The following is a 26574-nucleotide window of genomic DNA, read 5'->3' as shown; positions in this document are numbered from 1 at the left end:
CTCAATAACTGGTTGTGCCACCTTTAGCTATACTGACTCCAACCAAATGCTTCCTGTAGCTGTTGATCAGTCTCTCATATCACTGTGGAGGAAATTTGGTCCACTCTTCCATGCAGAACTGCTGTAACTCAGCGACATTTGTAGGTTTAAGCTAGCATTGCCCGTTTCAAGTACTGGCATAACATCTCAATTGGGATTAGGTTTGGACTTTGACTAGGCCATTCCCAAAAGTCTTGCTTTTTAGCCATTTTCATGTAGAATTGATTGTGTGTTTTGTATCATTATCTTGCTGCATGACCCAGCTGTGCTTCAGCTTATAGACAGATGGCCTGACATTCTCCTGTATAATTCTCTGATACAGAGCAGCATTCATGGTTCCTTCTATTAAGGCAAGTTGTTCAGGTCCTGAGGTAGCAAAGCATCCCCAAACGATCACACTACCATCCCCATGCTTGACCGCTGTTATGTTCTTACTGTGGAATCCAGTTTTTGGTTTTCGCCAGGCATAATGGAACACATGTTGTCCAAAAAGTTGATTCAAGTTTGCCAAAAAGCACCTGGATGATCATCAAGACTCTTGGAAGAATGTTTTATGGACAGATGATTCAAAAGTATAACTTTTAGATGACATTACCCAAATCCACTATGCCTGGTGAAACCAAACACTAAATTCCACAGTAAGAACATCATACCATCGGTCAAGCACGGTGGGTCAAAAAATTAATGGATGTGAATAAGGCATTTCCATTTCAAATGTATACAGGTCATTCCACAGTAAATTCTTAATTTTTCTGAGCTACTTATGTCTCTCAGATATAGGAGACAGACACTTCATACTTCCTTGGGACTTATTTTGGGACTGTTTTGCCATGTATGAATGTGTTATTGTCAACATAGAAACTCATTGAATAAGGCCAAATTCAATGTTTAGTAATAATAAAAAGTGATACCTACAGGGGTCCTAAAATTCAAAATGAAATAGCTAAATGATCCATGGTATAACCATTTTAAATCAACCCCCCCCCAAAAAAAACTAATGAGGTGTGTAGACTTTCATTGGGTACTGTATGTCGGCACAATCGAAAATTAGGTTTAAATTTAAATCAAGCTAAATAACATGGATCTTCAATGTCCAGATTGAATCTAGCCCGTAGTAATGAACTGTAGAGATTCTTAAATATTGTTCCTTCCTTACCAGTAAGTCCGTTCCCTGGAAGAGAACCTCCACAGCTTTATACTGTGAAACCTTGACATTATCAACCCAATGGATTTAAGTTATTTTCAACACCCAACGTTACGTGTTGAGACAGCAAACATTGAATAGCTGTTGCCAATTAAACATTTTGCTAGTTGATAAGATTTTCAGTTACATATTTTCAGTGAAATATTATTAATTCAAGAGTGAGATGTCATAGGAAGAGGCACAGAAAACTCACTTCAGAAGGTGTTTTAATGGTAGACCATTTCCACACAACGACACAATTAAAAATGTTCACTCGTGTCAACTTCCGCAACAGTTTCTCACAAATACAGAATTTCATCCGATTGTTTCTCTGCACCCATCTCATCAACCATTCATGTAACACTTGTTCCATGTAAGAAAATACAGCATTTTTTCAACTTAATATTTGGCAAATACAAAAGCAAACCTAGTCTTCCTCCCACAAAGAAATGTGATGACATGGATTCCTAGACCTCCAATCCTTTTTCTACTAAAATAACCCATAATTTTAACTCTATACAGCTGGGTGTAGTTACTAATGGAGTCCATTTATACAACATTAGGGGAGAAATAACTATTTCACTAATTCACAGTCAGAGAAAGAAATATTGTAATTTGGACAATGTATTTTTTTTTTTTCAGAAACAAGTGTCCATCTCTAATAACAGAGAAATTAAAGATAACATTTTAAGACGAATGTACTGAAAATATAGTTAAGAGAATTGGGGGAAAAAAAGGGGAAAAAAGAACAATGACCGTTTAAATACAAGACGGGGCTTTTTGGTGGGTCATTTCTACCCACAAGGTCTATGGAGTAGCCTGGTCTCAGATCTGCTTGTGCTCTTGCCAACTAGCCAACAGAAGGCACTTTTGATGGCATTTGTTGATGCAGCGAACATGACTGTCTTAGTTCGAAATCTTGGGACCTTTTAGAATTCACTCAACACTTCATGAACAGGACACTGATCAAGATTAGCCGAGGGCGTATTATGCATTTAGCTGTATTTCTATTGACTTTATTAATAAATTATTTTAATTTGACGTAAAAACATACGTCAAATGTGGTGACTCTTTATCTAACAGGTAAGGAACACCGCATGTAAGCTTCTTTTAGGGACTTTGACTTGTGTGATTTAATAAGCCAAACATATTCCCCACCCACCTCTCTGGAATTGTGGGACTATTATTAAGTCTCCCAAATAATTCCATAGTAACATGGTTTATGTCCCAACATTACTGAACTACTGTAGCAACGATTGCTATTGTAGTTTGTTGATGGCTGACAGTGCCAACATAGACACAGTGAGTAACCCATAGGAAAGTCTGTACTGTGCAACCAGATTACTTTAAATCAACCTCCAGGAGTGGAGCTTTAGAAGTGAGCACACAGGCTTATTTCTTGATCAGTGTCATCATGCCCAATGACCTCAGTGAGTTTGTCACTGCTAAAATTCTGATGCAACAACCATGTTTTGAATACCAAGTGCAGAGCTAGTGAGTGAGTTACAATGCAAACAATATGTACCTCATAAACCAACTTGTGTAACAATCTGAAATATAACATGTAGCTATGATAAGTGCCCATTTAAAACCATATCAATGAGATTGTTCAATGTGAGCCAGGGGATGTTGCATTGGAAAGCAACCTCACAAACAAGTGCAATATTATTTGGAGTTGAATGGCTTTAAGCTGATCTATCAGCTAGTCTGCTTCCCTTGGCGCTGGTTCTGGACGTTCCAACTGGCTTGGTTTGTTCCACACACCTTAGGCAATACTGAGAGGTAGTGGCAAGGACACCGAGTACTGTGTGGTTTCCTTCCCCACAAACAGTGCTGTTGTACCATTAAGAGAGAGACAATGCACCTTACTTCTCAACCAACAACAGTAACCTACAAAAATGCCTTAAGAGCTTTTTTTTAACAAAACAGCCTACTACTACTACCACCACCACCACCACCGAGCGGACAGACAATCATTGCTTGTTTAGCCGCATGTGCTACATTACCATTAGAATATACAGGAGAGGGGTGAGACACTAACATAGCATTTAAGTACCCAATTCAGGTAATAAAAATAAAAAAATCTAACAATGGTGAGAATGAGCAAAAAGTAGTGATACATTACATATATCCCTCCTCCCAACAAAATAAAGGTAATTCTCTTCATCTCTTTTAGGCACATAAGTCTTAATGGATCCCACTCCTACAGTAGCGTGTGGTGTCAGGAATGCTTTTCACACGTAATAAAAGACAAGACAGTGAAGGTGCCATTATGGAGAGTAAGTAGTCTCGGCAGAGGAGAAATGAACTAGGGCCATGTTCATTAGGCACCAAACGTAAGAAATCTAAATAAAACACCTGGGACTACCTGGACTTTGTTTTCCAGTGTAAATAGTTGAACACTGAGGAAGGGCTTATCAGATGCCTTGGGACCTCAGTGAGTGCGACTGAGAAAGAACTGATCAGTGAGCACTTGACTTGACTTACATTAGATCCACACAACTTAGAGCAGCATGCCTCGCTTGGGATTGTAGGAACTTAAGATGTCACACACTGACTGACTGCAAAACAGATCTTCATATATACTCAGATGACGACTTGATTTCAGTTACTTTTTTGTTCCTCATTTTGTGATTCAATTATTTGATTTTACTTAAAGTCTATGTTAACACTAAATCACAATCTAGCCTGGAATACTGCTCAGCAGCTATTTACAGAATTTCTAAAAGAAAACAAAAACACAATAATGTGACTGAATTACACACAATCTCAAATGTTTCATATTAGTGGTCCTTTTCAAAAGACAAAATAAAATTGCTGTAAAGTGTAAACATAAAAACTATTGTATGGTCTTTGTTGTTTCTCTCTCCTCATGGAATCATAGCTGCTGCTGCGAACTGTATGATTGTTCACCCCATGACCATGCATTTTGTATTCTGACCCATTTTTCAGTTCCGCTCAGGTTGTAGTAATGTTACAGCTAGCTTCCGGATCCGGGCAGGTGTGCAGGAACAGGACCTTCCTATTTATTTCAAGTATACACCTTTTTATAAGTCCCAGTTTTCTTCCATGTTCTGGTCCTTCTGGTTCAGAAGGGTGTCCTGTCCTCCCATCTTCCACAGTGAAGACCGGCATTCTGCCTTTGCTTTCCTGCTTGCTTGGATTGAATGTGTTTTTACCCCCATAACCCTATTTATCACCTGTGTCACAGGGGTTGGATAATTTTTTTTTTTTTTAAAGAAACAAATTATTCCCCCTCTTTTTTTATATCCTTCCATCACGTATGCAACAATGAACTTGAGAGATGTCTGGCCCAATTTTTTTTTTTTAAGGTAACCTTGTTTCTTTTATAACACACAGCAGAATAAACATTGTTTTGGAAGCAAGGTCTCCTGGTGGCAAGTCAAAATGTTCTGTTCAAGAGGTCACATTTCATTTTTTGTTTGTTATATTTTTCACTTGCCTACTGTACTATACAACCCATCTTAGTCCTGTTTGGCTGGCACCTGCTGCTTCCAGGCCTCATTCAAGTAAACCAGTCGCTTGTAGTTGAGCATAAAGAGAATGAAGTTCAGTGCATATGTGGTGATGCAGATGATGCAGAAGTCCTTGAGGACAAAGTAGAGGATGTAGCCCAGATAGAGCGAGCCCATCACCGATAGGATAGACGTCGTCATGAGGATCAGGGCAGCCATCGCACTCACGGTGATTCCTGTAACCAACCACATAAGAGAGCAGGGGCTTAGGCTACTGCCATGACGTGCACTGCACAAACAAGTACAGTAAGACATACTGTGCAAAGGTGGCAGTGAAGAAATATAATCACTTTGACAAACACTACTACATGGAAAAGACAAAAGCAAGAGTGTTGGATAAAAACAGTGGTCACGAAATGCCTGGACCTTGAATCAGGGGGGAATACATTTGGTGACTTTGTATGAGAGCCAGTCAGCTTGAAGTCTTAACACTTATTTGCTTACTCATGCTTGACGTTGATGTACATAAATACAGAGATCAGACACCTGGCTGTTAATGGCATCCTATTTCCCATATAGTGCACTACTTTTGAACAGGGCCCATAGGAATCTGGTCAAAAGTAGTGCACTATATAGGGAAAAGGGTTTGCAGTTTTAGGACTTGTCTTGGTCCAATAAGCCAGGCAAGCTCAATCAAACCCAGAAAGTTTTTGAAATGACTTAGTCAACATGGATGTGGAGTCTCTATACACCATCATTGAACATGAAAAAGGATTGGCAGCTATGCACCATTTCTCGAGTACCCGGCCTGAGACAGATGCCTCCCACAGAATTCATCGTCTCACTGACTGAATGGACTCTAATAATAACATCTGTCTTTCAGAACAAGTCAAAGGATGTACCATGTGAGCTTGCTACAGCCCTTACTACGCTGGTTTGTACTTATGGGAAAAATACTTCAGTTTAGATCCTTCTAAAAACCAGTTATTTGACCGGATTATATGGTGGGGATACTATATTGATGTTTGCCTGTTCTGATCTGGCTCAGAAGATTAACTTATTTTCTTCCACCAATACCTTAACAGCATAAACTAACATCACACTATGGAGTACAGCAAGGCTAACATTTTTTGGACCTTGATTCTGAGGGCAGACAGCTTCCAACCCAAAAGGCTAAAAGAACATTCCATATGGCCAATTCCAAAGAATCCGCAGAATTTGCGATCAGGAAACAGACTAGTGTCAAATCTGCTGAATTGGAGAATCGCTTCTTGAAATCGGGGCTACGGCACTCAGGTCCGGAAAGATGTAGGTAATAGGGCTGGACGACTTGACAGAGAGAACATGTTGCGAAGGGGAGCGCCTCGTGATGCACCAGAGTGTACTTTCTCACAAAATACAGGACTGAAGCAGAGCACATTAAAATAATAATTAAAAAGAATTGGGGAATCTTCCAAACTGATACGCCACTACGCCAAGTCTTCCCAGAGCCACCAGTTAAAAGCTTTAAGTGATGTCCTACCCTAAATGACAAATTAGTCTACAGCTATCTTCCTGGTGACTCTCAAAAACTTTGCTATACCACAAAACCAGGGGCTCATTTAAATGCAAGTATTTTGTTGACAGCTTCTAAAATGGAGTATCAAGTCAAGCATTTCATTAACTGTAAAACCACTAATGTGGTTACAGATTTATCGGCATCATCTTGAAGGCAAGATGGCGCCGATAGAGATGGCAGCTTCGCTTCTAGTCCTTAGGAAACTGTGCAGTATTTAGTTTTTTTTTATGCATTATTTCTTACATTGTTAGCCCAGAAAACCTTAAGTGTATAAGCATTTCACTACACTGGCAATAACATCTGCTAACCATGTGTATGTGACCAATTAAAATTTGATTTGATTGGAATGTCCACAGTGCAAGGTGTTATACATTGGACGGACAAAGAGACGCCTTCAAGACCACTTAGTTGAACACAAGTATGCCATATGGGTAGGCAATGAAGACTACCCCATGGCAAGGCACTACAAGTCCTTACAGCATTGCAACCCTGCCTCCCTACAAGCTATGGGCATTGATCATGTTCCAGCCTCAATTAGAAAAGGGGACCATCTTAAACAGCTAAACCAAAGGGAAAGTTTTTTTATTTGCAAACTACAGGCCACTAAGTACGCTGGTTTAAATTAAGATATGGATTTCTCCCCTTTCCTGTAGGGTCGTGAGAGGTCCCTTTGCTGTCATCTAGTGGACATTTTGCTCTATTTCCCTCAGCTATATTTAGACTGTTGTGGTCCTTGTTAGCTGTGTAATAGTGTACTATAAAATAAATGGTTATCCTATTCTTAACACTGTGACCAGTTATATTCAGGGTTGGAACTGCCTTTCTCGGGGTTCTGATGCTTCTAGCCTTGAGATGCATTTCTGCTAACATATCTACAGTATTTCACTTTTTAATGTGTATAGTATTGCTTACTAGGTGTTAAATTATTTCTGTAACCAACCACTCTTCAAAATCAGGGTTGATCAAATCAAAGATTATCATATCTTTGCACTCACTGACGAAGGCCATGTACCCGAAAAGCGTTGGCGTTTTTAAACTTTGTTTCCATTGAACATGCCATACAAATAAAGGCATTTTATCTTGGTCCTCCTTTCTTTCTGATGACTTCAAATAAGTGTTTGAACAAAGGTCTGCTTAAGAAAGTAAACCACTGAGCCAGATACATGACAGGACACAGGACCCTCTGGTTAAAGGAGGAAGAAGAGCAGGTGTTCTAGAGTAGAGGACATTCTAAACAGACATGTTCTGGTTCTGGCACAGGCTTCTATTCATAGTGATGAAATTATATTAGAGGGGAAAGGGACAAACAGTGCTCACATATTCTGTACAAGGGCGGGAGTGCTACAGGATAAGGTTAAAAGCTACCGGTTTTTAGTTAACAGGGGGAACTGTGTAAATACAGTGTGAAAGAAGCAGCAAGAATGGGGCAACAGAAACCAAATGTACAGTAAGCCTTAGGCCATATCTTTTGGCCTAAGTCTTCTTAGCTGACTTGATCATGAGAATAAAAAATGTCCACAATGTCCAGTGGCCACAGATGAAAAGGCCCTCTCGCTCAAGCTCTTTTTAGGAGAATTCCCATTCTGAGACACCAGCTAATCTATGGTCCCTTCAACCTACGTGTCTAAATGATTTTTTTTTTTTTAATAACTTATCTTCACTAACCCAACAAGGCCTGGACAAGTTTCACCCACTGTACCACTGTTGTGTTAGTCAAATCCAGCTGTGTAGTAAATAGATATGGGTAATCTGGCTCTAGTTCTGAGGCAGCACCAGTTGGCTAAGCAGGGCCCTTAGGCCAGTCAGCAGGGGAACAGATCTAAACCAGCAGGACTGAGTCAGAAAAACCTCCAACCTGCCACAAGGACATCAGACAGTCAGGCGGGAGTGTATAGTATGACTTCACACAGGGAAGGGGCCCTTAGAGGGGTGCAGCAAGAAGCATTATTACACTGATCTAGGCCTACTACCTTAAGGACACCAACATTTCAGGTATATAATAGAGCAGGGTTCCCACAACTGGCTTCCCGTGGGCCGACTTTGGCCCGTGGGTGATTTTATTTTCCCCCCCAAGTTTATTACTATTTATTTAAAAAAAAAAAAAAAAATTGTTGGACATAAGACTGTAAAAGCACAGGCAAATAAGCTCCAAGTGATTTTACATTTTGGAAATCTGTTCCAAAGTATTCCCACGCATAAAATAGAGATGTGATCGTATACAAACGTAAGCAAGATGTGAAAATATAAATGTTATCGGTTTGAGCTTCTTGCGGTCAATTTGCAGTCCCCAAATTATTTAGAATTATGTTCCAGCCCCGACCATCCCCGTAATAAAAAATATATAAAAATAAAAATAAAAAAAAATCGTCCCACGGCTGAATCTATTTGTTGATCCCTATAATAAGTTTGTTAACAAGCATATAATATTTATGCATCCAAATTTAAGTGGCTTTGACCTCTAAAAATATACACAGTGGTGAAGGACATAGTCAAGTGTTCCTAATTCTATGGAGGACACTGAAAGGACGCTTTAGGTTTCACTCCTCTAATTAGTGTTGTACGGTATACCTAAACATCGGTACTTATTCGATACTATTTTAATTTTTGTTGCTTTCGGTGCTGCTGTCAAAATGTCTCTCACATAGTATACTGGTTGAGAGGACCAGGTCCCCTCATCAAAGCTTGTCCCCAAAAACATGAATTCACTTAATCTCTCCCTCACGTCCAAATATATACTTTCCCCTTTTGTCTAAAGCCTTCCACATGCGTCAGTTTGATTAGGCAAACAAGTGTGCCCGCATTCTTCCTTAATACCGAGAAATATTTTATTTTTCACACATTAGGTGGAGCACAGTGTCTCATCTATCTGGTCAGATGCGCTGGGGAAAAGGAGAGAGCAGGGAGATGGACCCGTAAGAGACGGACCCTTTGCTGCTCTCTCCGTCTCCGTCCCGAGACTGACCATTAAATGGAGGCGCCATCAGTCCAGTAAAATAAAAGTGAATTATTTACAAGTATACTCAGCTGTGCCTCGCAAGTAATACAACTGATCTATTTTGTTATCATAGCTCGAGTTTTGAAATATAATATGGTCTGACACAGTGGTTCCCAAACTGTTTAGTCACGTACCCCTTCAAAAACATTCAACCTCCAGCTGTGTACCCCCTCTAGCACCAGGGTCAGCGAACTCTCAAATGTTTTTTTGCCATCATTGTAAGCCTGCCACACACACAGGATACATTTATTAAACATAAGAGTGTGTTGTCACACCCTGCTCGTGGGAAGTGACAAAGAGCTCTTATAGGACCAAAGCACAAATAATAATAATAATAATAATAATAATATTATAATAACCAATAATTTTGCACTTTATTTAACATTCTTACATATAAAACCTTATTTGTTCATCGAAAATTGTGAATAACTCACCACAGGTTAATGAGAAGGGTGTGCTTGAAAGAATGCACATAACTCTGCAATGTTGGGTTTTATTGGAGAGTTCCAGTCTTAAATCATTTTCCACAAACAGTCTGTGCCTGTATTTAATTTTCATGCTCGTGAGGGCCGAGAATCCACTCTCACATAGATACATGATTGCAAAGGGCATCAGTGTCTTAACAGCGCGACTTTTCAAGGCAGGATACTCTGAGCGCAGCCCAATTCAGAAATCTGGCAGTGGCTTCTGATTATCCTGTTTGGGATAGAGGGCAGTATTTTCACGTCCGGATAAAAAAAACGTACCCGATTTAATCTGGTTATTACTCCTGCCCAGAAACTAGAATATGCATATAATTAGTAGATTTGGATAGAAAACACCCTAAAGTTTCTAAAACTGTTTGAATGGTGTCTGTGAGTATAACAGAACTCATATGGCAGGCCAAAACCTGAGAAGATTCTATATGGGAAGTGCCCTGTCTGACCATTTCTTGGCCTTCTGCTGCCTCTTTATCGAAAAAAACAGGATCTATGATGTAACGTGACATTTTCTAAGGCTTTAATTGGCTCTCAGAAGGCGCCAGAACGTGGAATGATAACTCTGCAGTCTCTGGGCGAAAAACAGCAGGGGTTTTGGAGAGTGGTACTTCTGAGAACAATGACACTGGTGCGCGCGTGCATGTGACGATTCCATTTTCTTCTTTCAGTGTTTGAACGGATACAACGTCTCCCGGTTGGAATATTATCGCCATTTTACGAGAAAAATCACAAAAATTGATTTTAAACAGCGTTTGACATGCTCTGAAGTACGGTAATGGAATATTTAAAAAAAAATTGTCACGAAACGCGCCGGTGCGTCACCCTTCGGATAGTGATTTGAACGCACGAACAAAACGGAGCTATTTGGATATAACTATGGATTATTTGGAACCAAAACAACATTGGATGTTGAAGTAGAAGTCCTGGGAGTGCATTCTGACGAAGAACAGCAAAGGTAATCCAATTTTTCTTATAGTAAATCTGAGTTTGTTGAGTGCCAAACTTGGTGGGTGTCAAAATAGCTAGCCATGATGGCCGGGCTATCTCCTCAGAATATTGCAAAATGTGCTTTCACCGAAAAGCTATTTTAAAATCTGACACCGCGATTGCATAAAGGAGTTCTGTATCTGTAATTCTTAAAATAATTGTTATGTTTATCGTGAGTAATTTAGTAAATTCACCAGAAGTTTGCTAGTATGCTAGTTCTGAACAAAACATGCTAATGTAAAAAGCTGGTTTTTGATATAAATATGAACTTGATTGAACAAAACATGCATGTATTGTATAACATAATGTCCTAGGAGTGTCATCTGATGAAGATCAAAGGTTAGTGCTGCATTTAGCTATGGTTTTGTTTTTTGTGACATATATGCTTGCTTTGAAAATGGGTGTGTGATTATTTCTGGCTGGGTACTCTGACATAATCTAATGTTTTGCTTTCGTTGTAAAGCCTTTTTGAAATCGGACAATGTGGTTAGATAAAGGAGAGTCTTGTCTTTAAAATGGTGTAAAATAGTCATATGTTTGAAAAATTTAAGTTTTTGCATTTGAGGTATTTGTAATTCGCCCCACTCTATACCATTGGATATTGGTGAGGCGTTCCGCTAGCGGCACGTCTGTCCCTAACAGGATATTATAATCAAATTTTCACAGAACCGCTTGTTGCAATTTTGATGAGGCTCTCTTGTTCAGATATCAGTAAGTTGACTGGAGGCAGGGCATGAAATGGATAACGAATCTAGTGTGTCATCCGTTTTGGTAAAGTACCTGTGTAATTGCGCAACCAACTCACTCCGGTGCTTCGCTATATCACATTTGACATTGTCCCGTAAACTTGAGTACATTTGCACATAAAATCATACAACGATGGAAAGACCTGTGTGTTGTCCTTGTTAATGCAGTCAGAGAAGAGCTCCAACTTCTTAATCATAGCCTCAATTTTGTCCCGCACATTGAATATAGTTGGAGAGTCCCTGTAATCCTAGATTCAGATCATTCAGGCGAGAAAAAACATCACCCAGATAGGCCAGTTGTGTGAGAAACTCATCATGCAAGCGGTCAGACAAGTGAAAATTATGGTCAGTAAAAATAACTTTAAGCTCGTCTCAATTAAAAAAAAAAAAAACGTGTCAATTCTTTGCCTCTTGATAACCAGCGTATGTTGTAAAAGCATTACATGGTCGCTGTCCATGTCATTGCAAAGTGCAGAAAAAACACGAGAGTTCAGGGGCCTTGCTTTAACAAAGTTAACAATTTTCACTGTAGTGTCCAAAATGTCTTTCAAGCGGTCAGGCATTCCCTTGGCAGTAAGAGCCTCTTGGATGCTGCAGTGTACCCAAGTGGTGTCAGGAGCAACTGCTTGCATGCATGTTACCGCTCCATTATGTCTCCCTGTCATGGCTTTTGCACGATCAGTACAGATACCAACACATCTTGACCACCAAAGTCCATTTGATGTCACAAAGCTGTCCAGTTCTTTAAAAATATCCTCTCCTGTTGTCCTGGTTTCCAGTGGTTTGCAGAAGAGGATGTCTTCCTTAATTGACCCCCCCATAAATGTAACGGACATAAACCAGGAGATGTGCCAGGCCCGCCACATCCGTTGACTCATCCAGCTGTAATGCATATAATTCGCTGGCTTGTATGTGAAGCAGTAATTGTTTCAAAACATCTCCTGCCATGTCACTGATGTGTCGTGAAACAGTGTTGTTTGATGAAGGCTTTGTCTGTATAGTTTTTTTGGCCTTTTCCCCCAGGATTGTCCCAGCCATATCCATGGCAGCAGGAAGAATTAAGTCCTCCACAATAGTATTGGGCTTGCCCGTCCTAGACACTCGGTAGCTCACCATATAAGACGCTTCTAGCCCCTTCTTATTAATGGTATCTGTTGCTTTTATACACGTCTTACTACTCGAAAGTAGTCTTAATTCTCGCTCAAACTCCTGTGGCTTATTTTTCAAATTGGAATGTTTTGTTTCTAAATGTCTGCGCAATAGTGAAGGTTTCATCGAGTTGTGAGATAGTACTTACGCACATTTATCACACTGTGGCTGAGGAAAGGCACTACTCCCAATATAAGTGAAGCCCAAATCAATGTAGTTCTCATCATATTTGCGCCTCTTCGATGGTCCAACGTCCCTGTCTGTTGTTCGGTGCTTTCCCGGGTAAGGAGGCAGTAGCTCTTCGGCCGCATCAGACTCACAACTGTCAGGGTCCATGCTAGCTGAGCTAACAACAAATGTAGAATTACTGACGCCAGCATTGGATCTGCTCGTGGAAGCAGAACAACTTGTGTCATCGACAGGTGCAGTGCTGCTGGTATGTGTCTCTATGGGCCTTAGTTTAAAAAAATAAAAATAAAATGTTTATCCATTTTCGAGCAAACGGAATGAGCAGCAGCTAAGTTTGGCTACATACGGAACGTTAGTGGAATTCCCACAAGAGAGGAACGGTTAATGTGATTGGATGTTAATTATTTGACTAGGCTACCTGCATTTGACATTGTGTTGTTATTTTGCTCAACACTAGATAGTTTACATTTTATTTTTGGCAGTGAAACGAGGCTACTCAGGCAAGAAAAATACCTCACCCAAATGTATTGCCCCGTTGGAAAATATAAATGGATTGTTTGAAAATGTGAAGAAAAATGTTACTTAACTTTTTTTAAATTATGAATCACTTTTTGGTGTACCCACGACGGCATTGCGCGTACCTCTGGTTTGGGAATACCTGGTCTGAGAACACCAATATTGGCAGACCATGCCAATATGTGAATGTGGCAATGTATTAGGCCTACTGCACAAACCCAATTCCTACAGAACGTTTATTAGGTTAATGTTGTATATGCTTACATTTTGTAAGTCTTTTATTTTTTAATCTGAGAGGTAAGGCCTAACTCAGGACTTATCTGAGCCAGGGTGCAGTCAAATATGGTAAAGAGGGAGTGAGGGCCTGACAGGATGGTGTGTCAGCACAAATTGCCCAAAGTGACTATTCAAGGAGGCTTGTCAACTAAATTCTCTCCATACTTTGAATAGCATGTTTGGGAATCCCATCAGGTGGCTGTGGAATCTAGTCTTACCTAGTAACAGTTGAAAGACATAAAAGAAAATTCCATAGACACTGTTTGGCTGGTTCATTGCACTGTCGATTCCGAAGATTGAGCCCAACAGTCCAAATCCTCGACCCCACCTACACAGGGAAAGAAATTAGAAAAAAAACGAATGGAAATTTGTTAGTAATTTTGATGATGAATTGCAGGGCCAAATTCACATGTATTCAACCTGAAAAACAAATAGCAATGTATGCCAAGGAAAATGTCTGAGAAGGTTATTATTGGGTGAGATTTTGATAAGGTGATACACCAAATTACACCATTTAGGCAAAGTTATAATCATAAAGATATGACGGGTGACGTCTACAATCATAAGTTATATAACCATGTTGATACAGTATCTCAATAGAAAGGCTTAACAGTGTCATTTACAAGTTACATTGGGGCAAAAAAGTATTTAGTCAGCCACCAATTGTGCAAGTTCTCCCACTTAAAAAGATGAGTGGCCTGTAATTTTAATCATAGGTACACTTCAACTATGACAGACAAAATGATTTAAAAAAATCCAGAAAATCACATTGTAGGATTTTTAATGAATTTATTTGCAAATTATGGTGGAAAATAAGTATTTGGTCAATAACAAAAGTTTCTCAATACTTTGTTATATGCCCTTTGTTGGCAATGACACAGGTCAAACATTTTCTGTAAGTCTTCACAAGGTTTTCACACACTGTTGCTGGTATTTTGGCCCATTCCTCCATGCAGATCTCCTCTAGAGCAGTGATGTTTTGGGGCTGTCGCTGGGCAACACGGACTTTCAACTCCCTCCAAAGATTTTCTATGGGGTTGAGATCTGGAGACTGGCTAGGCCACTCCAGGACCTTGAAATGCTTCTTACGAAGCCACTCCTTCGTTGCCCGGGCGGTGTGTTTGGGATCATTGTCATGCTGAAAGACCCAGCCACGTTTCATCTTCAATGCCCTTGCTGATGGAGGTTTTCACTCAAAATCTCACGATACATGGCCCCATTCATTCTTTCCTTTACACGGATCAGTCGTCCTGGTCCCTTTGCAGAAAAACAGCCCCAAAGCATGATGTTTCCACCCCCATGCTTCACAGTAGGTATGGTGTTCTTTGGATGCAACTCAGCATTCTTTGTTCTCCAAACACGACGAGTTGAGTTTTTACCAAAAAGTTTTATTTTGGTTTCATCTGACCATATGACATTCTCCCAATCCTCTTCTGGATCATCCAAATGCTCTCTAGCAAACTTCAGACGGGCCTGGACACGTCTGGCACTGCAGGATTTGAGACCCTGGCGGTGTAGTGTGTTACTGATGGTAGGCTTTGTTACTTTGGTCCCAGCTCTCTGCAGGTCATTCACTAGGTCCCCCCGTGTGGTTCTGGGATTTTTGCTCACCGTTCTTGTGATCATTTTGACCCCACGGGGTGAGATCTTGCGTGGAGCCCCAGATCGAGGGAGATTATCAGTGGTCTTGTATGTCTTCCATTTCCTAATAATTGCTCCCACAGTTGATTTCTTCAAACCAAGCTGCTTACCTATTGCAGATTCAGTCTTCCCAGGCTGGTGCAGGTCTACAATTTTGTTTCTGGTGTTCTTTGACAGCTCTTTGGTCTTGGCCATAGTGGAGTTTGGAGTGTGACTGTTTGAGGTTGTGGACAGGTGTTGTTTATACTGATAACAAGTTCAAACAGGTGCCACTAATACAGGTAATGAGTGGAGGACAGAGGAGCCTCTTAACCTCTTGGGGCTAGGTGGGACGCTAGCGTGCCACCCGTGGTGCACTCCATCAACAGCAGGTGCATTTCAAGAGCGGCAAATTTGAATCCAAATAAATGTCAAAATTCAAATTTTTCAAAAATACAACTATGTTACACCATTTGAAAGATAAACATCTCCTTAATCTAACCACGTTTTACGATTTCAAAAAGGTTTTACGGCGAAAGCATAAATTTAGAGTATGTTAGGACAGTACATTTACAAGAGTTGTGTGTAATGTTTTGTCAAGTCAAAGACAGGGTCACCAAAACCATAAAACCAGCTAAAATGATACACTAACCTTTTACAATCTCCATCAGATGACACTCCTAGGACATTATGTTAGACAATGCATGCATTTTTAGTTCTATCAAGTTCATATTTATATACAAAAACAGCGTTTTACTATGGCATTGATGTTGAGGAAATCGTTTCCCTCCAATAACCGGCAGTCAAGTCAGCGTCACAAATTAAATAATTAAAATTAGAAAACATTGGTAAAATATTATATTGTCATTTAAAGAATTATAGATTTACATCTTTGGAACGCAATCAACTTGCCAGATTTAAAAATAACCTTACTGGGAAATCACTTTGCAATTATTGAGCACTCGTGCCCAGAAAATAGAATATGCATATAATTTTTAGCTTTGGATAGAAAACACTCCAAAGTTTCTAAAACTGTTTGAATGGTGTCTGAGTATAACAGAACTCATTTGGCAGGCCAAAACCTGACAAGATTCCATGCAGGAAGTGCCCTGTCTGACAATTTCTTGGCCTTCTTGATTATCTCTATCCATTACAGGGGATCTCTGCTGTTACGTGACACTTCCTACGGCTCCCATGGGCTCTCAGAAGGCGGCAAAAAGCTGAATCGTGGCTTTGCAGGCTCTGGCTGAAAAAAAGTAGCGCGTTTGGATAGTGGCTGGTCACAGTACTGTGAGACTCAGGCGCGTGCCCGAGTCGACCCCATGCCTTGTTTTCTTTCGTCTGTTTACCTAAACGCAGATTCCCGGTCGGAATATTATCGCTTTTTTACGAGAAAAATGGCATAAAAATTGATTTTAAACAGCGGTTGACATGCTTCGAAGTACGGTAATGGAATATTTAGAAATCTTTTGTCACGAAAATGCGCCATGCTCGTGACCCTTATTTACACTTCGGATAGTGTCTTGAACGCACGAACAAAACGCCGCTATTTGGATATAACTATGGATTATTTTGAACCAAACCAACATTTGTTATTGAAGTAGCAGTCCTGGGAGTGCATTCTGACGAAGAACACCAAAGGTAATCAAACTTTTCTAATAGTAAATCTGACTTTGGTCAGGGCTAAACTTGGTGGGTGTCTAAATAGCTAGCCGTGATGGCTGGGCTATCTACTCAGAATATTGCAAAATGTGCTTTCACCAAAAAGCTATTTTAAAATCGGACACCTCGATTGCACAAAGGAGTTCTGTATCTATAATTCTTAAAATAATTATGTTTTTTGTGAACGTTTATCGTGAGTAATTTAGTAAATTCACCCGAGGTTTGCGGGGGGTATGCTAGTTCTGAACGTCACGTGCTAATGTAAAAAGCTGGTTTTTGATATAAATATGAACTTGATTGAACAAAACATGCATGTATTGTATAACATAATGTCCTAGGTGTGTCATCTGATGAAGATCATCAAAGGTTAGTGCTGCATTTAGCTGTGGTTTTGTTTTTTGTGACATTATATGCTAGCTTGAAAAATGGGTGTCTGATTATTTCTGGCTGGGTACTCTGCTGACATAATCTAATGTTTTGCTTTTGCTGTAAAGCCTTTTTGAAATCGGACAGTGTGGTTAGATAAAGGAGAGTCTTGTCTTTAAAATGCTGTGAAATAGTCATATGTTTGAGAAATTGAAGTTTTTGTATTTTTGAGATTTGTAATTCGCGCCACGCCTATCATTGGATATTGGAGCAGGTGTTCCGCTAGCGGAACGTCTAGATGTAAGAGGTTAAAGAAGAAGTTACAGGTCTGTGAGAGCCAGAAATCTTGCTTGTTTGTAGGTGACCAAATACTTATTTTCCACCATAATTTGCAAATAAATAAATTAAAAATCCTACAATTTGATTTTCTGGATTTTTTCCCCCTCATTTTGTCTGTCATGGTTGACGTGTATCTAAAATTACAGGCCTCATCTTTTTAAGTGGGAGAACTTGCACAATTGGTGGCTGACTAAATACTTTTTTGCCCCACTGTATAACCACAAAAGTAAAAGCAGAATTTCATCAACCCTACCATAAAAGGCTAAGTGATGTGGCTTATTTATTATACTTCAGGGCGCAACGTTGATATTAAAAAAAATCTAACATTTTACAAGGAGTACATGTGCTCCTAATTAGAAATGTAGTAGCACACAAATCTAGAAGGACTAAAGATTAAAGTTTTGATAAGAAATTACAAAAGGTTTATGAATAAAAGTCCTTAGGAGTGATCCATGCTCAATCAACCACAATCATTAGGTGAGACAAAAATGTTCAGCTGCCCCTTTAACCTCTCTGGGCTAGGTGGCACCAAATCGTCCCACCTACGTAACTTCCAGTTGAATCCTGTGGCGCGATTTTCAAATACCTTAGAAATGCTATTACTTCAATTTCTCAAACATATGACTATTTTACAGCTATTTAAAGACAAGACTCTCGTTAATCTAACCACACTGTCCGATTTCAAAAAGGCTTTACAACGAAAGCAAAACATTAGATTATGTCAGCAGAGTACCCAGCCAGAAATAATCAGACACCCATTTTTCAAGCTAGCATATAATGTCACATAAACCCAAACCAGAGCTAAATGCAGCACTAACCTTTGATGATCTTCATCAGATGACAACCCTAGGACATTATGTTATACAATACATGCATGTTTTGTTCAATCAAGTTCATATTTATATAAAAAAACAGCTTTTTACATTAGCATGTGACGTTCAGAACTAGCATACCCCCCGCAAACTTCCGGGGAATTTACTAACAATTTACTAAATTACTCACGATAAACGTTAACAAAAAGCATAACAATTATTTTAAGAATTATAGATACAGAACTCCTCTATGCACTCGATATGCAGAATAAAAACAGAATATTGCAAAATGTGCTTTCACCAAAAAGCTAAGTACATAGCCCAGCCATCACGGGCTAGCTATTTAGACACCCAGCAAGTTTAGCCTTCACCAAAATCAGATTTACTATAACAAAAATTGTATTACCTTTGCTGTTCTTCGTCAGAATGCACTCCCAGGACTTCTACTTCAATAACAAATGTTGGTTTGGTCCCAAATAATCCATCGTTATATCCAAACAGCGGCGTTTTGTTCGTGCGTTCTAGACACTATCCGAAATGGTAAATCAGGGTTACGAGCATGGCGCATTTCGTGACAAAAAAATTCTAAATATTCCATTACCGTACTTCGAAGCATGTCAACCGCTGTTTAAAATCAATTTTTATGCAATTTATCTCGTAAAAAAGCGATAATATTCCGACCGGGAATCTGCGTTTCGGTAAATAGAGGAAAAAAAAGAAAGACGGGGAGACCAGTGCATGCGCCTAAGCCCACTGTCCCCTGATCGGCCACTTGACAAAGGCGATAATGTGTTTCAGCATGGGGCTGGAATGACGACATTCAGCTTTTTCCCGGGCTCTGAGAGCCTATGGGAGCCGTGGGAAGTGTCACGTTACCGCAGAGATCCTTTGTTTTGGAAAGAGATGTCAAAGAAAGCCAATAAATGGTCAGACAGGCCACTTCCTGTAAAGGAATCTCAGGTTTTTGCCTGCCATATGAGTTCTGTTATACTCACAGACACCATTCAAACAGCTTTAGAAACTTTAGGGTGTTTTCTATCCATATCTAATAAGTATATGCATATTCTAGTTACTGGGTAGGAGTAGTAACCAGATTAAATCGGGTACGTTTTTTATCCGGCGGTGTAAATACTGCCCCCTAGCCCTAAGAGGTTAACCTCTTGGGGCTAGGTGGGACGCTAGCGTGCCACCCGTGGTGCACTCCATCAACAGCAGGTGCATTTCAAGAGCGGCAAATTTGAATCCAAATAAATGTCAAAATTCAAATTTTTCAAAAATACAACTATTTTACACCATTTGAAAGATAAACATCTCCTTAATCTAACCACGTTTTACGATTTCAAAAAGGTTTTACGGCGAAAGCATAAATTTAGAGTATGTTAGGACAGTACATTTACAAGAGTTGTGTGTAATGTTTTGTCAAGTCAAAGACAGGGTCACCAAAACCATAAAACCAGCTAAAATGATGCACTAACCTTTTACAATCTCCATCAGATGACACTCCTAGGACATTATGTTAGACAATGCATGCATTTTTAGTTCTATCAAGTTCATATTTATATCCAAAAACAGCGTTTTACTATGGCATTGATGTTGAGGAAATCGTTTCCCTCCAATAACCGGCAGTCAAGTCAGCGTCACAAATTAAATAATTAAAATTAGAAAACATTGGTAAAATATTATATTGTCATTTAAAGAATTATAGATTTACATCTCTTGAACGCAATCAACTTGCCAGATTTAAAAATAACCTTACTGGGAAATCACACTTTGCAATAATCTGAGCACTGCGCCCAGAAAAATACGCGTTGCGATACAGACTAGACGTCATGTTGGGGAGATCTAAAATCGAAAATACTATGTAAATAATCCATTACCTTTGATTCTCTTCATCAGATGTCACTTCCAGGTATCACAGGTCCATAACGAATGTAGTTTTGTTCAAAAAAGCTCATCATTTATGTCCAAAAATCTCCGTCTCGTTAGCACATGATGTAAGCCAGCCGGACTTCTCGTCATGAACGAGGGGAAAAAATATATTTCCGTTCGTTCAAACATGTCAAACGTTGTATAGCATAAATCATTAGGGCCTTTTTTAACCAGAACATGAATAATATTCAAGGTGGACGAATGCATACTCTTTTATAACGTATTGGAACGAGGGTACCCAACATGAACTCGCGCGCCAGGTGTCTAATGGGACATCATCGTTCCATGGCTCTTGTTCTGTCAGATCTCCCTCCAGAAGACTCAAAACACTTTGTAAAGGCTGGTGACATCTAGTGGAAGCAATAGGAGGTGCCAAAATATTCCTAAGCCCCTGTGTTTTTCAATGGGATAGGTTTAAAGTCAATACAACACATCAGGTATCCACTTCCTGTCAGAAAATGTCTCAGGGTTTTGCCTGCCAAATGAGTTCTGTTATACTCACAGACACCATTCAAACAGTTTTAGAAACTTTAGAGTGTTTTCTATCCATATAAGTATATGCATATTCTAGTTACTGGGTAGGATTAGTAACCAGATTAAATCGGGTACATTTTTTTTATCCAGACGTGCAAATGCTGCCCCCTAGCCCCAACAGGTTAAGGGACAGGCCATTAGGGAGTATACGTTATTTATAATAAGAGTCACCTGGAGAAAATCTGACCTCAAATGAAAATGGATGGCCCTCCCATCAGCAAAAATTGACCTTCCCCTTTAGCAAAATAAAAATGTAAACAAAGTGGATAGCAGATTTTACATTTACATTCATGTCATTTAGCAGACGCTCTTATCCAGAGCGACTTACAAATTGGTGCATTCACCTTATGATATCCAGTGGAACAACCACTTTACAATAGTACATCTATATCTTTTTTGGGGGGGAGGGTTAGAAGAATGATTTAATCCTATCCCAGGTATTCCTTAAAGAGGTGGGGTTTCAGGTGTCTCCGGAAGGTGGTGATTGACTCCGCTGTCCTGGCGTCGTGAGGGAGCTTGTTCCACCATTGGGGTGCCAGAGCAGCGAACAGTTTTGACTGGGCTGAGCGGGAACTGTGCTTCCGCAGAGGTAGGGAGGCGAGCAGGCCAGAGGTGGATGAACGCATTGCCCTTCTTTGGGTGTAGGGACTGATCAGAGCCTTAAGGTACGGAGGTGCCGTTCCCCTCACAGCTCCGTAGGCAAGCACCATGGTCTTGTAGCAGATGCGAGCTTCAACTGGAAGCCAGTGGAGTGTGCGGAGGAGCGGGGTGACGTGAGAGAACTTGGGATGGTTGAACACCAGACGGGCTGCGGCGTTCTGGATGAGTTGTAGGGGTTTAATGGCGCAGGCAGGGAGCCCCGCCAACAGCGAGTTGCAGTAATCCAGACGGGAGATGACAAGTGCCTGGATTAGGACCTGCGCCGCTTCCTGTGTGAGGCAGGGTCGTACTCTGCGAATGTTGTAGAGCATGAACCTACAGGATCGGGTCACCGCCTTGATGTTAGCGGAGAACGACAGGGTGTTGTCCAGGGTCACGCCAAGGCTCTTAGCACTCTGGGAGGAGGACACAATGGAGATAACATGCCTACCGTTTACCAGAGATTTCGATTTGCAGTTTTATAAACTGTTCTTCGTACTGTAAGCATTTGCAAAACATACATCCATAGTAGACCTGATTACCAACAATGACGAGACAGCCTACAGGGAGGTGGTGAGGGCCCTGGCGGAGTGGTGACAGGAAAATAACCTCAACGTCAACAAAATGAAGGAGCTGATCGAGGACTTCAGGAAAAAGCAGAGGGAGCACGCCCCTATCTACATTGACAGGACTGCAGTAGAGAAGGTGGAAAGCGTCAAGTTTCCCGACGTACAAGTCACTGACGATCTGAAATGATTCACCCACGGCATCCCCAGCGGTGCAGTGGTCTAACACACTGCATCGCAGTGCTAGCTGTGCCACTAGAGATCCTGGTTCCAGTCCAGGCTCTGTCGCAGAACAGGTGTGACCGGTAGACCCATGGGGCGGCGCACAATTGGCCCAGCATCGTCCGGGTTAGGGGAGTGTTTGGCCGGCCGGGATGTCCTTGTCCCATCGCGCTCTAGCGACTCCTGTGGCGTGCCAGGCGCATGCATGCTGACACGGTCGCCAGGAGTACGGTGTTTCCTCTGACACATTGGTGCGGCTGGCTTCCGGGTTAAGCGGACATTGTGTCAAGAAGCAGTGCGGCTTGGCCGGGTCGTGTTTCGGAGGAAGCACAGCTCTCGACCTTCGCCTCTCCCGAGTCCGTACGGGAGTTGCAGCGATGAAACAAGACTAGACTAACTACTCGTGATATCCAAGGTATAAACACCTTGGATATCACGAAATTGGGCAGAACAAGGGGTAGAAAAAAAATTACAGGTTGGAGTCAAATTTCTTGTTAATAACAAACTATCGATTTGGCAAGTCGGTTAGGACATCTACTTTGTGCATGACAAGTCATTTTTCCAACAATTGTTTACAGGCAGATTATTTCACTTATAATTCACTGTATCACAATTCCAGTGGGTCAGAAGTTTACATACACTAAGTTGACTGTGCCTTGAAAAAGCTTGGAAAATTCCAGAAAATGATGTCATGGCTTTTGAAGCTTCTGATAGGCTAATTGACATAATTTGAGTCAATTGGAGGTGTACCTGTGGATGTGTCTCAAGACCTACCTTCAAACTCAGTGCCTCTTTGCTTGACATCATGGGAAAATACAAAGAAATCAGCCAAGACCTCAGAAAAAAAAAGTAGACCTCGACAAGTCTGGTTCATCCTTGGGAGCAATTTCCACACGCCTGAAGGTACCACGTTCAACTGTACAAACAATAGTACAGTATAAAGTATAAACACCTTGGGACCACGCAGCCGTCATACCGCTCAGGAAGGAGACACGTTCTGTCTCCTAGAGATGAACGTACTTTGGTGCGAAAAGTGCAAACCAATCCCAGAACAGCAGCGAAGGACCTTATGAAGATGCTGGAGGAAACAAGTACAAAAGCATTTACATCCACAGTAAAACGAGTCCTATATCGACATAACCTGAAAGGCCACTCAGCAAGGAAGAAGCCACTGCTCCAAAACCGCCATAAAAAAGCCAGACTATGGTTTGCAACTGCACATGGGGACAAAGATCCTACTTTTTGGAGATATGTCCTGTGGTCTGATGAAACAAAAATAGAACAGTTTGGCCATAATGACCATCGTTATGTTTGTAGGAAAAGGGGGGAGGCTTGCAAGCCGAAGAACACCATCCCAACCGTGAAGCACGGGGGTGGCAGCATCATGTTGTGGGGGTGCTTTGCTGCAGGCATCATGGCATCATGAGGAGTAAAATTATATGTATATATTGAAGCAACATCTCAAGACATCAGTTAGGAAGATAGAGCTTGGTCGCAAATGGGTCTTCCAAATGGACAACGACCCCAAGCATACTTCCAAAGTTGTGGCAAAATGGCTTAAAGACAACAAAGTCAAGGTATTGGAGTGGCCATCACAAAGCCCTGGCCTCAATCCTATAGAACATTTGTGGGCAGAACTGAAAAAGCGTGTGCGAGCAAGGAGGCCTACAAACCTGACTCCGTTACACCAGCTCTGTCAGGAGGAATGGGCCAAAATTCACCCAACTTATTGTGGGAAGCTTGTGGAAGCTTAGCCAAAACGTTTGACCCAAGTCAAACAATTTAAAGGCAATGCTACCAAATACCAATTGAGTGTATGTAAACTTCTGACCCACTGGGAATGTGATAAAAGAAATATAAGCTGAAATAAATAATTCTCTCTACTATTATTCTGACATTTCACATTCTTAAAATAAAGTGGTGATCCTAACTAACCTAAGACAGGGAATTTTTACTAGGATTAAATGTCAGGAATTGTGAAAAACTGAGTTTAAATGTATTTGGCTAAGGTGTATGTAAACTTCCAACTTCAACTGTACATAGACATGGAATCACTGGTCACTTTAACAATGGAACACTAGTTACTATAATGTTTACATACTGCTTTACTCATTTCATACGTATATACTGTGTTCTATTCTACTGTATTTTAGTCAATGCCACTCCGACTTTGCTCGTCCAAATATTTATACATTACTTAATTCCATTATTTTACTTTTAGATGTGTGTATTGTTCGATATTACTGCACTGTTGGAGCTAGGAACACAAGCATTTCGCTTGTCATGACTTTCCTGTGAGGATCCAAATAGGTCAGATCAGCTTTGTAATAAATAACTTCAACCAGACCCCTTCTCACCCACAGAGGAGGGTGAAGAAAACTGGTGGGGGTTGACAGCTCACACCCAGTTGTAAATCAAGGAGAGAACATTCAGCAAATCCCTCTCTAAATTCACCTAAGGAATGTGCTTTTGTTTCAACAGACCTTCTCCCGCCGAAACTAACACGTTCTAAAGCGAATACTGGAACAATATTGCTAACATAGGACGTGGGGAATGGTCAGGGGCGATCTGGAGAACACTGGTGACGTTTGGGTGTTATTTTATGTCAATAAAAATTCCATAAAGGAAATACTGTAACTTGGAAAGTTTATCAACTATATGTGTGGTGTCCAGCCGATGCATTGTGCATGAAAAATTCTGAGTGTTTTTGTTAAGAGAGGGACATGATTTTAGGAGCCATTGTTTTTGACAAGGCACGCCCTTGAGTGAGGTCAGAGAGCGTGTCAGCCTGACTGAACCGCCCCTTTTGAATGAACTGTATAAAATGATGGTTAAGAATGAACATATCAGACCAGAGACGTTGAGCTACAGCTCACGTTTAAAGTGGTTTGAACTCTGAATCTAAACACAAGGTAGAGACAATAAAGTCACCTCCCGGACAATCACTGGTAAGGCTGATTAGTTGTCCTTAGTAAAAAAGCAAATTGAAGTGGGACAATTCTAGTACTTGGCTCAATCCACCGTAGTATACTACTCTCATCACCCCACTGGGATCCATCAACACGGCTGACTAGCCTATTTTCAAAGCAGCATCTTCCAGAGCGGATGGAAGGAGAATAAACTTTTAGTTATGTTCAGGACTACACGACAACTCACCGGATACCGGACAACTGCAGAGAAGAACAGTAGAAGACAGGTTGGGATCCCTTTTGGACAATCAGAGCCTTACAAGCGTGCCCGCAAAAAAGGCCCAACCAACCCCCTTTCCAAAGCAGCCCGTTTCAGAGAGATACATGGCGAACCAAGGAATTTCCACGTGAATACATTAATGACTTCTTACTCCAAGCGGGCGGCGGTTCGTGTGCAAAGTATAAGTGAGAGTAGTTTCAAAATGTTAAGTGTCTGTCCCTCTCTCTCACCATCTCCATGTCTTTTGGAACAAGCAGCCATATTCTAGTCAGTCCGCTAGGGACCTGTTTCCAATGCATTAAGTGTGTATGTTTATCCTGTGCTAACATTTAGTTAACTAGTAAATAAATAATTCAACCAATTTGTGTAGTACTGAATCATAAGTAAGGCTTGGGTTTTTGCAGAAGCAAGGTTATGACTGTTCAGAATGATATGATAAGAGGTTATGATTAATAAGCTGACTGTTTATGGATGTGATAGGTAAAGACCTTAAGAGTTTAATTTCGGAGATGGTAACTCTTTAAAAGAACCGCTCTCGTGGTGCCCCAGATCCAAATTAGGTAATTGTTACATGATTAATTTAACCGAGTAACAAAACATAGTTAATTGGTTAGATAAATAAGTCTTCAAATTAATGAAAGTAAAGTCGTGCTACACCCGCAATAACATCTGCTAAATGTGTAATGTGACCAATACATTTTATTGGATTACATGGCAATGCAGAAATTGATAGCGCACATAGCTGCGAGCAAGAAGGTTGTGGGTCAGCAGACCACCGTGGACAAGAGTAGGGGTGGAAATATCTTTATAGTAAAAGCATTGCATGAATCATGTATAGTATTTGCGGGTCCAAGAAAAAAAATAGCCTTTTTATGTCAAGCAGTTCTACGGTATTTTACATGACTGGAGACCTTAGTATGATTTTTTGTAATACCACAGAAATTAAAGGCTAAGCATGTACAGAGATGGGCCTATGTTAATTGTATCATACACTAAAATAACACATCCTAGATCTGAATGAATGAAATAATCTTATTAAATACTTTTTTCTTTACATAGTTGAATGTGCTGACAAATCACACAAAAATAATCAATGGAAATCC

The 26574-nt window shown here is 40.5% G+C and overlaps 1 protein-coding gene across 1 annotated transcript in view; it reads right to left on the bottom strand.

Moving 5' to 3' along the window:
• Positions 1-1432: 1432 nt before the first annotated feature.
• Positions 1433-26574, bottom strand: part of LOC106567394 (vitamin K epoxide reductase complex subunit 1-like protein 1) — a 31529-nt gene continuing 6387 nt past the window's right edge. The window contains exons 2-3 of the mRNA XM_014136576.2: positions 13812-13921; positions 1433-4934 (exon numbers count right to left, since the gene is read on the bottom strand). Coding sequence (XP_013992051.1) covers positions 4708-4934; positions 13812-13921 — 337 coding nt within the window. The 3' untranslated portion in view covers positions 1433-4707. The remainder of the gene's footprint in view (positions 4935-13811; positions 13922-26574) is intronic.

Source organism: Salmo salar, chromosome ssa13, assembly GCF_905237065.1.
Source record: "Salmo salar chromosome ssa13, Ssal_v3.1, whole genome shotgun sequence".
Classification (NCBI taxonomy): Eukaryota; Metazoa; Chordata; class Actinopteri; order Salmoniformes; family Salmonidae; genus Salmo; species Salmo salar.
This window is presented reverse-complemented; position numbering and strand designations above follow the sequence as displayed.